The sequence below is a fragment of the Hipposideros armiger genome, unplaced genomic scaffold (assembly GCF_001890085.2).
Source record: "Hipposideros armiger isolate ML-2016 unplaced genomic scaffold, ASM189008v1 scaffold_1074, whole genome shotgun sequence".
Lineage (NCBI taxonomy): Eukaryota > Metazoa > Chordata > Mammalia > Chiroptera > Hipposideridae > Hipposideros > Hipposideros armiger.
The window spans coordinates 1,510-17,567 of NW_017732424.1; the positions used below are offsets into that span (position 1 = coordinate 1,510).

The 16,058-nt window shown below is 34.6% G+C and overlaps 1 protein-coding gene across 1 annotated transcript in view; it reads left to right on the plus strand.

Moving 5' to 3' along the window:
• Nucleotides 1-5,919: 5,919 nt before the first annotated feature.
• LOC109376250 (coiled-coil domain-containing protein 170-like) overlaps nt 5,920-16,058 on the plus strand; it is a gene marked incomplete at its 5' end in the record, with an annotated part of 17,822 nt that continues 7,683 nt past the window's right edge. Inside the window, 4 exons of the mRNA XM_019632107.1 lie at nt 5,920-6,176; nt 11,595-11,730; nt 13,302-13,619; nt 14,540-14,749. Coding sequence (XP_019487652.1) covers nt 5,920-6,176; nt 11,595-11,730; nt 13,302-13,619; nt 14,540-14,749 — 921 coding nt within the window. The remainder of the gene's footprint in view (nt 6,177-11,594; nt 11,731-13,301; nt 13,620-14,539; nt 14,750-16,058) is intronic.

Consider the following 16,058-nt stretch of genomic DNA (forward strand, 5'->3'; position numbering starts at 1 on the left):
ATATATATATATCAGGTAGATATCAGTTATTACTAATTTCAGTTGAGATTTATAGATTCACTTGTGGTTTTAAAAATAATAGAGAGATCAATTGTACACTACAGAGTTTCTTCCAGTAGTCAAATTTTGCAATAATGTAACAGTCTGAATATTAACATTGGTGCAATACAATCAATCTTATTCAGATTTCCCCATTTTTACTTGTACTCCTTTGTGTGTTTGTGTGTATCAAGTTCTAAACAATCACTCAAGATATTGAACAGTTACTTTCAACACCACTAAGTTCCTTCCCATTGCCATTTTGTATCCACACCCCCTTCCTTCCCACCCTCAACCCCTGGCAACCACTAATCTCTCCTCCATTCCTAAAATGTTGTTTCAAAATGTTATATACTCAAAAAGCTAAACATAGTGCTACCCTATGAGCCAGCAGTCCCACTCCTAGTTAGATACACAAAAGAATTAAAATAAATATTCACATAAAAACGTGTAGATGAATGTTTATAGTAGCATTATTTATAAAGCCAAAAAGTGGGCACAACCCAAATGTCCAACTAATGAGTGGATAAGCAAATGTGGTATATCCAAACAGTAGCATTTTATTCAGCCATAAAAAGGAATGACGTACTGATTCATGCTATAACACAGATGAACCTAGGAAACATTATGCTAAGAAAAAAAATCAATTACAAGAAGTATATTGTATGATTTCATTCATATGAAATGTCTAGAATAGGCAAATCCATAGAGACAGAGAGTAGATTAGTGGATGCCAGGAACTGAGGAGGGATGGGGAGGATGGGCAGTGACTACGAATGGGTATGGGTTTCCTTAGGGAATAATGAAATTGTTCTGGAATTAGATCATTGCCATGGTTGCATAACCTGTGAATATTCTAAAAACTACTGAATTGTATGCTTTAAAGGCTAAATTTTATGGTATGTGAATTATATCTCATTTTTCAAAGTGAAAAATAAAACAGTTCAATATGGCTGTACAACTCTATGATTATACTAAAAACCATGCAACTGTATAGTTTAAATGGGTGAATTTATGAATTATATCTCAATAAAGCTGTTTTTAAAATGTTATATAAGTAGAATCACATAAGCTTTTGGGATTGACTTTTTCACACTTTTTCACAGCAGTTTCCTGGAGATTTATTCAAGTTGTTATATGTACCCATAGTTTGGTCGTTTTTATTGCTGAGTCCATTTTATGCATGTACCACAGTTTGTTTAACCATTCACATGTTGACAGATATCTGGGTTGCTTCCAGTTTTTTGGCTATTACAAATAATCTATGGACATTAATGTACAGGTTTTTGTGTGAACATAACTTTTCATTTCTGGGATGAATGCCTAAAAGTTCAATAGTTGGGTCAGAAAGCAATTGCATGTTTAGCTTTATAAGAAATTGCCAAAGTATTTCCCAGAGTGGCTGCACCATTTTACATTCCTACCAGAAATGTATGAGTGATGCAGTTTCTCCTCATCTTTGCCAGCATTTGGTGGTGTCACTCTTTTGTATTTTAGATATTCCAATACATGTGTAGTGGTATCTCTTTGTAGCCTTAATTTGCATATCCCTAATTGCTAATATGCTAATATCGAACATATTTTTATGTGCTTATTGCCATCCATATATCCTTTCTGGTAAAGTTTCTGTTCAAGTCTTTTGCCCATTTTCCAATTGGATTGTTTTCTGAGAGTTTAGAGTTCTTTATATATTCTAGACACAAATCCTCTGTTGACAATTTTTACCAACAGGTATATCTCAATTTTTGGAGTGCCTAGATTAGGTAAGTCCTGATTTACCTATTTCTGGTTCATTATGTCCAAATTGTTCAACCACACTATTCAAAATTCAGGTTTCTTTGACATAAAAAATAACGCAAGAGTATTTTAAAATCTTAGACTTTGCAAAGCACTGTTCATATGGTGGAGGTAAAAAACAACAACACTGAAAAGTGCTCTGGAAGACTAACTGACATTAAAAGGAAAATTAAACTAGATCTAGAAATCAATATTATGTGAGTCTGACACTCATGCTAATTTAGGTATTTTTCATGAAACATTATCTTAACAATATCCTACCAATAGGATAATTAAAATGAGATCTTAAAACCTAGTTCATATTGTGCAGGGAAATAGGACCACTACATTGCATAACTCCGGGGGTAATCATTATTTTTATGGTATCTTAGGTGAATGATAACCACTGCAGTGCAGAAAACCCCTGACTTAACTGGTTAAAATAATAATGATAATACTGAAGGATTTTAAATTATTGTGATTATCAGAAGTTGGGGTCTATTTGATAGGCATAGAGTTTAAACTGAACATTTATTGAGGTTCTCCCATGTGAAAAGTACTAAAATAAGGCACTTGGGAGGTGAGGATAGAAAAGTAAATGAAGAATAATTCTCATCTACAAGAAATTGGAAAGTGGGGAGATAGGTATTCAGACTCTGAGCCATTTACCATTTCTATTTCTTCTGTGATAGGAAGGCTGTAATTATTCTGAGAATTGTTTAAGGGTCAAGACTATAGAGCAGCTTTTAATATGCATAGTTTGGGGGGGAAATGGGCATTATTTTAAAAAGAAGATAGGTCTGTGCTGGAAATGGAATTAAAAAACACTTCAAATGATGATGTCAGTGCAACCCTGGAGACTCTGAGGCTGGCCATGAAATGCTCATTGAATTCCAAAGACTCTTCTTTACCCTGGGAAGCTTCATCTAGCTTCCAAACTGTAAGATGCATTTAAAAAAAAACATTTACATATTTTATGATCATTTAGAGAAAAAAAACAAACCCACAATATAGGATTTGTCATTCATATATTGGATGACATCCAGTTTAGCACTGTTCCTTAATCCTGGCACTGGGAATGCCTCCATGCGAGAGAAAAAGAACCATAGTAGAAAACTGGAAAGAAGAAATCAGGGAGGTAGAGAAAAAGGATACTGCCAGTTTCATGAAAGCCAAGGGGGAAAAGTTGTGAAGGTGTGGATCAGGCATGGAGGTGCTGCAGAAACCACCCTAAATATTTCAAACAGAAAATGATTTGACACACAGAATTATGTATGTACAAAATAATGGGAAGTTCTGGGCATGGGAATTGGGCATGGCATTGGATGAATGAGTTCAAGGACACATCGTCATAGATGAGATTCTGAGGTCAGGAAGTCGCTGCTATTGCCATCGAGCCTTTATTGCAGACACACTGCCTCTGAATCTCCACAAAGCTGATCAGTAGGCAGTGAAATGTTTTTTTCTAGCCTGCTCCTTGACCTTGCTTACTAGCAGCAATAGCAGCCGGAAGGTGACCTCTCCTCTATTCTAAATTTCATGGGAACGCATCTCTTTAGTGCAGCCCAATTTCCATATAGCATGGCTCTCAAAGTGTTGTTCCCTACACCAGAAACATTAACATCACCTGGGAACTTGGTATAAATACAAATTCTCAGGCCCCCATGTCAAACTAGAAACTCTAGGGGTAGGCCTAGCAATCGGTTTTTTGTGTTTTTTTTTTAAGATTTTATTGGGGAATCTGGGGGAAGGGGAACAGACAAGTTGCTGTTGTTTTGTACTTCAGTCTAGTTGTGGAGAATGTTGCTTCACTGGCCCAAGCTGGCACCATCATTGCGCTCTTCCTGGGTGAGGCAGATCAGTCACTGGCCTCTGCCGCTCATGCTGGCTGCTGGCTGCTGGCTACACACGGTAGCCCGTGGCAACCCACTGCAGCAGGGACTGCAGCCTACGCCGTCACCAGCGACTCACGGCAGCCCAGCTCCAGGTTGAGCTGTTGTTCAGCATCTTAGCTGTAGAGGGCAGTGTCACTGGCCCTCATGTGGGATCCGAACCAGGGTCCTCTGGCGTCCAAAGCCAGCTCTTAACCAACGCGCCACTCTGCTGGCCCAGCAATTGGTTTTTTAATAAGCCCTTCAGTGATTCTGATGCCTGTAAAAGTTTGAGAACTATTGGCCTAGAAAAGTTCAGTCTACACAGGGAGTCTGGAAAACGGTAGTTTTATTTCTGGTTCTTCGGAACAAGAAGACATCTCAGTGGTAGGAATGGATACCAAATGCAGATGACAATATTCAACAAAAGAGCATGGCCAGTGGTGTTAAATGCTTCAGTGACGTGCAATATGATGACAACTGAAACTAAACTGTTGAATCTGACAAGAAATCATTGATGACTTTTGAGAGAAGAGCTTCCACGGTGAGGCATAAGGGATTAGAGATGGAATGATACACAGTAGAATTACAGTGGATAAAGAATGAGCACAAATACTTACCTCCAGTGTGGTCGGGAAACAAAGAGGAGAAATGGGTTTTAGCTTGAACTCAAATCTTTTACTTCATCTTCACAACCTCGTCTGTGCCCTCTGCCACCCCTGCTTCATTTCAGATAGCTTTAGTTACTTCTACAGCCTATTAGAGAATTTGTGGAGTGCTTTTTGGATGACTTAATTTTAAGTTCCAAGTGAGCACAAACTTCAACTAGTGTACACCTGCAATTTAGTGTATATTTACAATTTAGTGTATATTTATATTTTAATATGTGTCAATACACTATGCTAGGCCCTTGATATATGTTATTTTGATTCTTTATAGTCACAATGTAAGGTGGGTGAGAAAATTTAGCTGATTTGCCTATGACAAAAAACATCTCTTTTCTTCTGATAAGTAAAACAGAATTTGTTCCTCCAAAATTTCAGGTCTTTTCACTATTTCATGCTTCCTTTCTCTATAAATTCTATGGCTTTACCGAGGTCTGTATTCTTAATGGCAAGTAAAAAACAAAACCAAACAAAACATAAAGATATGTTTTGAGAACATATAAGGTTCATTTCATTGTTTTAATTTCACAGAAATTTTTAGACAGAAAAAAAGCACTTTATACACAATAGTGGACTAAAAATTTAGATTAAGATGCTTGCTCTTCAAACTGCCTTTGCTGCTAGGAATTACAGTATTTCTAATTAATGCAGGTTTTTCAATAACAAAATATTCCTGACCTTTTTCTGGTTATAAAGATAATGATCTTTTACAATGTCTAATAAAATTTTCCTTTATTCCTCCTACTCTTACTAGTTCATCAAGATCATACACAGCCTATTGAGGAATTTGAACAAATCAGATTAAGTTAAAAATTAACTGACCCCTGAATGTTGACAGTACCTCAATTTTTTTCATCTAGTGAACTCTCTTTACTTATCAAATAGAAGAGCAGAGATTTTTAAACGCTACCCAAAACTAACTCACTCACCTCACAGCAGCTGTGCCCCAGCCTCTCCATCATTTTGGTCCCTTCCTTCCAACTCACAACCTGTGATGCCTCTCTTGTTTTGCTTCCCCTCTCACAAGCCATCACTCTTGTTTCTCTTCGTAACTTTATGACCTCTTCTTTCCTTTATTTATCTTAAAAAAGGCAAATATACGAGTATATAATCAATTTTAGCTTCTCTCTATCTCCTGACTCTGTACAAATGAGGCCAGGAACCAAGTGATATAAACATAGGCTGCTCTTTAGAAGAGAGGCTTGTGCACACACACTCCCCTTTACGATACATCATAAAACAAAGCATCTGTGGCCAAAGCATCAAGTATTTCTTTTCTGCCAGGAATTATAGAATTCATTATTGGTATAATTTACTCTTGTAACAAGATTTAAAGAACTTTAATGTTGATGAGAATAAAATCACGTATTCCAAACGATATGTGTCAATTTGATATGATTTCTTAAATGTACGTATTTAACATTAGAATATACTGTTAGGAGATTTGAAAGACTTCATTTTATTGTACAATAATGTGTAACTTAAATACCCATAAAGATTTAAAATCATGAATTTTCTAAAACCAAAATTATAAGTGATCTTGAGTAACACTTTCCCTTTCTCATTAGCTAAGAAATCTTCAAAACAAACTTTTCGTAAAAGAAACTTCATTGCAAGAGATGAAGAGTCAGCTAGAAAGTTACAAAGAAAATAACATGCAACAGTCATTCCAGATAAAATCCTTGAAAGATGATATCACGAACCTAGAGGAACTTATCTCTTCTCTAACCAGAATTAAATCTTTGAAAAGTACCAATATTCAGAGTCTTGAAAGAGGCAACTGGGATCTAACTGAAAGAATTATAGAACTAGAAAACCGTCTAAGGTAGGGAATTTTCTGGTTTGTTTTCAAACATGTCGTTTGTCACAAGCTTGCAAACAGTATATGAACTTCATATTCCGGATTGATCACAGGATTTAAATCTAGTAGAATTTCACATAATACCTGACTCAAAATTATTATATTAAAAAAAATTTAATGAGATATAATTCACATACTAATAAAATTCACCCTTTTAAAGTGTACAATTCAGTAGTTTTTAATATATTCACAAGGTTGTGCAGTCATCACCACTATCTAATTCCAGAACATTTTTATCACCCTCTAAAGAAACCCCATGCCCATTAGCAGTTACTCCTATTCCACCCTCTCCAGCCTCTGACCAATCTACTTTTTTCTCTATGGACTTGCTTTTTCTGGACATTTCATATGCATGCAGTTATACAATACATGTCCTCCGTATCTGGTTTCTTTGACTTAGCACAGTGTTTTCAAGATGCATTTATGTTGTAGCATGAATTGAAACTTTCTTCTTTTTTATGGTTTAATAATATTCCATTGTATGGATATATCACATTTTGTTTACCCATTCATCAGTTGATGGACATTGGACATTGGGTTGCTTCCTTTTTGGGGGAAGGTGTGCTTTATGAATAATGCTGCTACAAACATTTTTTGTATGACTTTTTATATGTCTGCATGTTTCATTTCCGGTAAATGCCTTAGAGAATTGCTGAGTCATAACGTAACTATGTTTAACCTTTTGAGGTTACTTTTGATGAACTGCCAGGTTGTTTCCCAAGGCAGGTGCACCACGTTACATTCCCACCAGCAATGGATTCCAGTTTCTCCACATTCTCACCAATATATGTTATTGCTCATCTTTTTCATTATAGCCATTCTAGTGGATATGAAGTCATATCTCATTGTGATTTTAATTTGCTAAACATGTTGAGCATCTTTTCATGTACTTATTGGCCATTGTATATTTTCTTTGTAGAAATAGATATTCAGATCCTTTGCCCATTTTTAAATTGGGTTACTTGTCTTTTTATTGTTGAGTTTATATATTCTGAATACTAGACCTTATCAGATATATGATTTGCAAATATTTTCTCCAATCTGTGAGTCGTATTTTCACTTTCTTAATGGTATCCTTTGAAGCACAAAATTTTTCAATTTTGATGAAGTTTATTACTTTTTTTGGTCACCTGTGTCTTTGGTGTCATACCTAAGAAACCACTGTCTAATCCAGGGTTGCTAAGATTTACATGTATGTTTTCCTTTAAGAGTTATAGTTTTAGCACTTAAATTTATGTCTTTGATCCATTTTGACTAATTTTTGGGATCCAAATTCATTCTTTTTCATAAGGAGATCCACTAGTTGTCTCAGCACCGCTTGTTTTTTGTTTTTTTCAATGTTCTATGTGTTTTATTATTATTATTATTAGTTTCAGGTGTACAAAACAATGCAATAGTTATGCTTTTCACCCCTCACAAAGTGACAATCCCCCTCCACCAATCCACCGTACCCCCACCCTCGATATCATACATATCTATTACAATTCCATTGATTCCACTCTTAAAAAGACTATTCTTTCTCCCATTTGGTTGTCTTAAGAATTTTGCAAAAAAAATCAATTAACCATAAATATATGGGTTCATTTTAGGATTCTCAATTCTATTCTATTGGTCTATATGTCTATCCTTATGCCAGTACCATACTGTTTTTATTACTGTAGCTTTGTAGTAAGTTTTGAACTGTGAGTCCTCCAACTTTTTCTTCTTTTTCAATATTGATTTTACTATTCTGGGTCTCTTGCTTTTCCATATGAATTTTAAGACTAGATTGTCAATTTCTGTACAAAAAGTCAACTGGGATTTTGATAGGGATTTGTTGAATTTATATATCAATTTGGGGAGCATTGTCATCTTAATATTAATTCTTCCAGTCCCTGAACCTTGGGCATCTTTCTATTATTTAGGTCCTCTTTAATTTCAACAATATTTTGTAGTTTTCAGTATACATGTCTTATATGTCTTTTGTTAAATTTATTTATATGTATTTTTCTTTTTATGCATTGGAAATGAAACTGTTTCCTTAATTTCATTTCAAATTGTTCAATTTTAGGGAATAGAAATAATTGATTTTTGTATATTGATCTTAGGCCCTGCAAACTTGATGTATTTGTTTATTAGCTCTAGTAGCTTTCTTGTGGATTCCTTAGGATTTTCTCTATACAAGACCATGTCATCTGTAAAGAGATTTACTTCTTTCTTTCTAATCTAACTTCTTTTAATTTATTTTTCTTGCCTAATTGCCTTGGCTCAACGCTCCAGTACAATATTGAATGGAAGTGGTGAAAAACAGACATCCTGGTTTTGTTCTTGATCTCAGGGGGAAAGCTTTCAGTCTTTCACCATTAAGCAAGGTGTTAGCTATGGGTCTTTCATAGATGCCCTTTCTTAGATGCCTCAGGTTGAGGAAATTCCCTTCTATTTCTAGGTCATTGAGTGTTTTTATCATGAAAGTATGTTAGTTTTTTGTCAAATGCTTTTTCTGCATCTATTGGGATGATTGTGTGGTTTCATCCTTTATACAATTTGCTATTCTTAGACTTGTGGTTACTTAGTATACAGAGAAAGGAGATAGTTGATCATGTGCCCTTGGTTGATAAGAGAAGAAACAAAATCATTAATTTTCCCCCATAATATTAATAATATTTAAGAAACTCACACAATATGAAAAGTGATTGTATTCAGATATGAATACTGGTGTAGACTATATCTATTCTATATTGATTAGTATGTATCAGCTCAACTGATAGGTTGAAGTTTCTTTTGGGTCTTGAATTTCCCAGATTACTTTAAATATATATATATGAGCTGAAACTAAGTAAAGAAATAAACCTCTACTCAGACTACGAAATTAGTTAAAATCTAAGGCCAGGAAGAACGTGAGTGGGATTTCTTTTTTTCTGGTTGTACAGTATCTGAAAAAAGACTGACAAAGTTGAAATGAAGAAGTGATTAAAGGCAATTCATCATCCAAGTAAATATCTTCTTAGTGATAAGGTACCACCTGAAGTTGGTCTGTAGTTTGACCCCTAAACAGCCTACTAAGCACTGCAAACTCTTCAATACAATTTTGAATACAACCACAGATTAAGTCACTTTGTACTTTTTGTTTTGTTTTTGGTGCCAACAGAAAGGTGGCTATATGTATATACCATACATCTCCCTCATCCCCATCATTCTATGAGTGTTGAAGAGGGAAAGGACTAGAAGCAGCTCCTATGGAGTGAACTCTGGACAAAGGATTGTTCTTAGGCCATATCTGATTCCCAGACCTTTTAGCTGTTTACTCTTTGCAGTTAGTGCAGTTAAGGCTGAATTCATTTTTGCTTTTGTTCTATCGGTTAATGAAATGGGTGTGCTAATTTATAATTATTTATAATCATAAATTATACTTTATTATATTAACTATATTAATTAATTATGATTGCAGATTTGTATCTCTCACTTTTAATTCTGTCAACTTTTGCCTTATATATTTTGAAACTATTTGCATTCTAATTATGATTTTTATATTTTTCTGTTGATTTTTCACATTTATTATTATGAAATGTCCTTCTATATCGTTTATATGCTTCTTGCTTTAAAGCCTACTTTGGTATTAAGTTAGCTACATCATTATACTGATCTCATGGAATATCTTTTTCCATTTTTTCATTTGCATGTTTTTGTGTCCTTATATTTAAAGCATATATCTTTCAAAATGCTTAGCATTAGTTGTTTTATTTTTAACCCAGTCTGATCCTCTTGTCTTACTTGTTAGATTTAAATCTACTATATTGTTGTTTATTGTTTGTTTTCCCCATTTGTTCTCTGTTCTTTTATTACTCCACCATTTTCTTTTGGATTAATCCAGTTTTTTATTATTTCATTTTTTTCCTCTCTTATCTTTTAAATTATCATTTACTTTTTACCCTAGAGCTTGTGATTATAAAATACGTATTTATTACAGTCTACTTTAGATTTATACCTTTATGATATCCCAAAATAAAAAACCTTTTGACAGTTTAACTCCATTTAGCCATCTAATGCTCTTTACTATTGTTATAGTATATTTTACCTTTTCAAATGTTATGAATTCCATAAGATATTATTATTGTTTTTATTAACTGTCAATATAAATTTCTAGTTACTCACACACTCTTTCTGGTGTATTTCTTTCCTTCCTATAGTTATATGCAGTCATCAGGGACCTTTTTCATTCATCCTGAGAAATTGCCTGTAGTGTTTCTTATACTGCAGTTCTTCTGAAAATTTTTCCATTTTTTTCCATGTGAAACTATGTTTATGTCATCTTTATTTTTTGAAGGGTATTTTTTACTGTGTATAGAATTCTGGGATGTCAGTATATTTTCTTTCAGCACTCTAAGATGTCATTCAGTTATCTTCTGACTTCTATAGTTTCTGTTGAAAACTCAGTCATCAATCTTATTGTTGTAACTTTAAAGGTAATGTGTGCTTTTTTTCCCTGACTGCTTTTAATTGGTAGCAATTTGACTATGATGTGTCTTGGTGTGGCTTTTTTGGTATCTGTCCTGCTTAGGAATTCCAGAACTTACTGAATCTAATTGACATCTTTCCTCAGGTTTGAAAAATTCTTGGGAATGATTTTTTTCAAATATTGTTTCTGTCTGATTCTGTCTCTACTCTCTACTCTCATTCTAGGGCTACAATTACAGGTATGTTAGGCTTGTCAAGTGTGTCCTTTCATGTCTCTAATATAATTTTTTGAATTAAAATTTTTTTCTTTAGATAATACAGATCATTTCTTTTGACCTAACTCAAATTCATTAATTCTGTAGGATGCAATTCTTAGAAGAGGATATAAAAATCATGGACGATGAACTGAAACTTTAACCTAGGTACAGGGTAGAAAATACCTAGCAATTGGTAATCAAAACAAGAACCAAATAATTAGCTGTTTGTATATTTGATAATAAATCTAGTTTTTACATATACTGTTCTCTATTGCTGTATCATTATTTTTAGTTCCTTTTCCCCTCCTCAAATCCCAGTAAAAGAGCCCATTCAAGTGTTATTAAAATAGGAGTCCTTGTATTCATGTGGAACCTCCTGAGCATCACACTATTACCAGTAGTGGCAGGCCAATATTAATACTCAAATTTCCCTTTGAAAAGATGGTTTCAAAATTGACCTCCCCCAAGGTAACTACTATAAGACTTAACACTGGATTGTTTTTTTCTCTATTTTTTTGCCATTTCTAGTTTCTCCTTAGAAATAGTAGGATAATTGCACAGCTCTTTTCATAAGAAATACATTTTTACTTGATATACATATTTAATATAATTTAAATGGGGAATATTTTCATTGAAGTTTGAAAAACTGAGTTGGTTTCACGATATTGTTACCTATTGATACCTTACACAGAGTACATCTGGTTGAAAGAGAAAAGGCAGAGCGAAAAGCACAACTTTTGGAGAAAAAGTTAGCAGGTGCTAATGGATTCACTCCTTATATGAATATGAAAGGACAAGAAGATACCTTGCATAGTTACATGATAAGGGTAAGAATAAACTTTTATTGATTTTTAAAGAAACAGGGTTTTTATTACCTTGTGTTACTGCAGAAGGAGATAATTGGCAAGTATTTGTTAGTCCTCTTCTTGTAGAGGAGCAAAGGCAGCAGTAATGCATGGGTCACTGGAAGCCTTTCTGAGGTAAGGAGAGGGAGTGCAAGGAGGACCTGCAGGTTTCTGATTCTGAAGAAAAGGTTAGAGGGAACGGGGCTGAGAGAGAGCTGGGAGAAGAGGTGGTGGTTAGAAAGTAAAATATTAAAATTTTAAATTCCAGCTGCTGACAGAATCTGGGGTTTTGGATCTGGGTGTAAGGGTTGAAGAGAAGTGTAGGTAAAAGTTATTGTAACGGAGGCAAGGAATTTCAAAGCTACATTGGTTGGATCATCTACATTGGACATCGAAATCGAGAATTATGACGTAAATTGGATTTAGAAGGAAGAGATGAACCTGGCCACTAGTTGATAGCAATTCACAGGATTAGTAGAAGATTTTTATAGAAGCATATTGGAGGAGGATGGGAGACAGACAATTGTCAAAGAACTGGTGAAAGTTTATTTTGAAATCTTTAGACTATAAAGATTTTATTTTATAATCTGAATGTAAAACAAGGTCTACCATGATCCAATTCATGTAAAGGGCTCCATTTTTACAAATTCAGAACACTTTCAAAGTCTTTTAAAGTAATTTCCATTTTTCATTGCCTCTCTCAATTCACTGTAACTTTCCATTTTTTTCCCACTTCTCTCACTGATCTCTCCCACGTCTCCGAAAACTCCCAAACCAGAGTCCATGCCGCTCTGAACTTTTCTTCCATTGCCTCTTTTTTCTAGGCTTTTAGTGATGCACACCCATCATTATTTCAACAATTCTGGTTCTCCTTCTATTTCCCAGTTTCACATGACAAAAAGCCTAGAAACTGAACTTGTTTACTCAGCTCCCAGAGCAAGAAGATGGAAAGAAGGTTAGAGTTTATAAAGGTGGAATCGTCCTATAGAAGGTGGGGGAAAAGAGAAATACAAGCATAATATTTATTTTTTTCCTATTTATAATGGAAGTACGATGATGACAGAAGCACAAGGGAAAGGTCAGGGGAAATAAATGTGAGCTATTTCCTGCATACTTTTACATTATCAAAGTTATTAAGTGTATCCCTATAACCATTAATAAGTTTTTATAAAAATATCCATTTCCCTGTCAACGTTTCACTTGTCTTAGCATTCATTGATGATCCTTGCTTGAATCAGTTATTTCATTGCGAGATGCAAAATGCTGATTTTTAAATTTCTGTCATTCCTTCTACATTTATAGATGAAAATTTTTTGTAAAGTGTTTACCTTCATAAGCTGGGGCAATTTCCTATGATCTTGAAATAGTTTCTCCATACCATCATTTCAATACCTTCGTTGTTCTAGTTTGGTCTTTTAAGTATGCCCATCTCTCTTGTGACTCTAGAACTCTTGCTTTCTTTTGAGGGCCTTTTTCCTGAAGTTTTGTATTATGACTGTTTATATTTCAAAAGAAGGGGAGTGGTAACTTTAACACGTGTATTGCATATTTAGGATAAAGGTGAAGCTATCCTGGCTAAGAACGTTGAGAGACATAGCATTTTTCACTCTGAAGGACCAAATGATGGGCAGAAAATTTGGGATAAATATCAACAAGATTTGATCCATAAGGAAAAACAAAAATATGAGTCAGACAGACCTCCGTATTCATTTGGCTGGGAAACTAAAACTGCACAATCCCACCATCAGAAATTCCTCGGTCAGTTGGCTACTCTTCTGAGCAATAATAGCGTTGTCCCCATACCAGCCACGGAAGAAGCCGTGAAAGACAGGATTCAGGAAATAGGTGCAAAGGAGCAATCTTGGAAGTCTGTAAGTGTACTAACAGACAACCTCTTCTTTCAAATTGGTTTCTTTTAACACGTGGTGTTTGATATAGCCAATTTAGTAAACTGTGGCTCTAAATTTAATTTGATTTTATTATTACTGTAATAAAAGGGAAGAGGAGTCCATTATTACAGCACAGATAGTAATGGTGTGAGAGGGAATATAGAGGATTGTTAAGTGCAGTGAGCTTTTGTATGAATCCCAGCTCTGCCATTGCCAGCTGTGTGCTCTTGGGAGTGTATTTATCCACTCTGTGCCTCAGTTTCATTTGTAAAATTTGGTGGGAGGGGGGTGGAGTGAGGGGAAATCTGGGGGGACATTGTTCCTATCTCAGAGTGGTTTTAAGGATTAAATGGGTTAATACATGATAAATGCTTGGTACAGTTCAGTGTAAGCTCAATGAATGCTAGCTTAAAAATAGTGGTCCATCATGACCAAAAAGTTCAATCAGTGCAGTAAAATAAATTGTCAAATCAGTTATTTGTTTGAGTTTACTGGTCAAGTCTATCAAAAGATTGAACCAGCAGGTTTAAGCGGTTATTACTCCTTGTTGTGTTCAAATCATATTAGTAAAATTTCATGACTCTTCACCCAAAAATTCAAATGAAAGATGGGTATTGCTTAAATTCAATGTGTTAGTAAAATGTGCTACACAGTAGTCTGTTTATTGCAAGGTGCCAAAATGTTTTTACACTATTTTCTTAAAATCCACTATACAATTTTATTTTTCAGTACTAACTATAATGCCTTATATTTACATATCAAAACTTTAAGTTTTTTTGAAACCACCATCTATTTAGTAACTTAATATTGCTACAGTGTCAGTAGAGTAGACCCTGCACAATATTGAAATGAAATAGAAATCATGGACCATCAAGAAGTTCTCTCTCTTTTTTTCCCTGCAGAGAACTGAAGGCCTTCAGCAGGAGAGTCAGAGGGACTCTCAGACTAAGGGACTGGAGCGGCTGCAGCACCACCAGGAAGAAGCAGCTACTCAGGAATTATCCCAAACTGGAGAAAAGTGTAGGGAACAAAGACGACCCTTGAAATATCTGGAAGGAAAAATTGCTATCAATGACTTTTTTCAAGGGAGATTAACCTTGAACAGGACTAAAGTAAGAATTTCCTGAAGTGTAAGGCATTTCTTTGACAATGAAAATGATCATATTTATTATATGATCTAATGTTTAAAGCTGTTAATACTATTTATACTTTTCTTAATATTGGAAAAGGGAGGAAATTTTGCTTACAAACCTTTAAACCTCATCGCAGTGTACACTTTAAATTTACACAATGCTATGTCAAATTTATCTCAATAAAGCTGGAAAAATATATATAAAAAAAGGCTCTCCTCACTCCAAATCTCCCATTTCTCATTGTACACATATTTGATATGTATTGTGAGGGCATTTATTAATGTATTTCTTAATGTACTTTAAAAAAGAGCGTAAGAGGAAAAGGCGCTCAAAGGAATGACTCTCTAAAGGTAGAATTTCAGACACTGTGTCAGCTAGATATGATGGGTATCGGGAAGGGGCCACTGGTGATATTTCTCAATAATTACTATATAGTGCATTACCTTCTGCTTCTCTGAATCTATAAGGAAAAGTCAATCCTAAAAGTGGGATGGAAATAGATAGGATGCAATATAATTTATTTTCAGGAGATTTTTATTCTATTTCACTAACTCGTCATAGAATTGCTCATCATATTCATCAGACCTGTGTTATACTATTTCTGTAATTGCTGTAGCCCAAAGTGTAATCTCACTCACTCACCACTCACTCATTTAGTCTCTTATTCCATCCATCCATTCATCCATCCATCCAAGCAATATGTATCGAGCACTCAGTTTAAAAAACTTGCAGCGTTTAATGAAATGGTATCAATAACGTCCTCCACAGCCCAAAGGTGAATCCAGCTTCTACCCCTGCTCTTGAGTATGTGAGTGATGATTCATTTTTATGCAAAAAATTTTAAGGGCTATATTAAATTTTAAAAATATACAAACAACACATGCTTTCCACAACCCTTGAAATCATGTTAAGAGGTTTGAAAAAACAACAACAATCTTCTCCAACCCTCTTTCTGCCTATTTCACCTCAATAACCAATACGTATGTATCTTCTACAAGTATTGCCATAGTTATGGAAATATTCCACAGTGTGTATATGACTTATTTACTTGACCAGTTCCCTACTGATCAATTTTTTTTTCCGTTTTTTTTAATGCCACTACAAATAATGCTGCAATAAATATGTTTATACATATATCTTTCCACACTGGTGTTTTGCCCCCTATAGGATTGAGTTTTAAATGTGGAATTATAGTATCACAGTATATGATTTTGAAAAATTATAATAGCCATTGCCAGAATACTGCCTTCTAAAAGGCAAAAGGGAGTTCACTCTCCAAATAGCAATA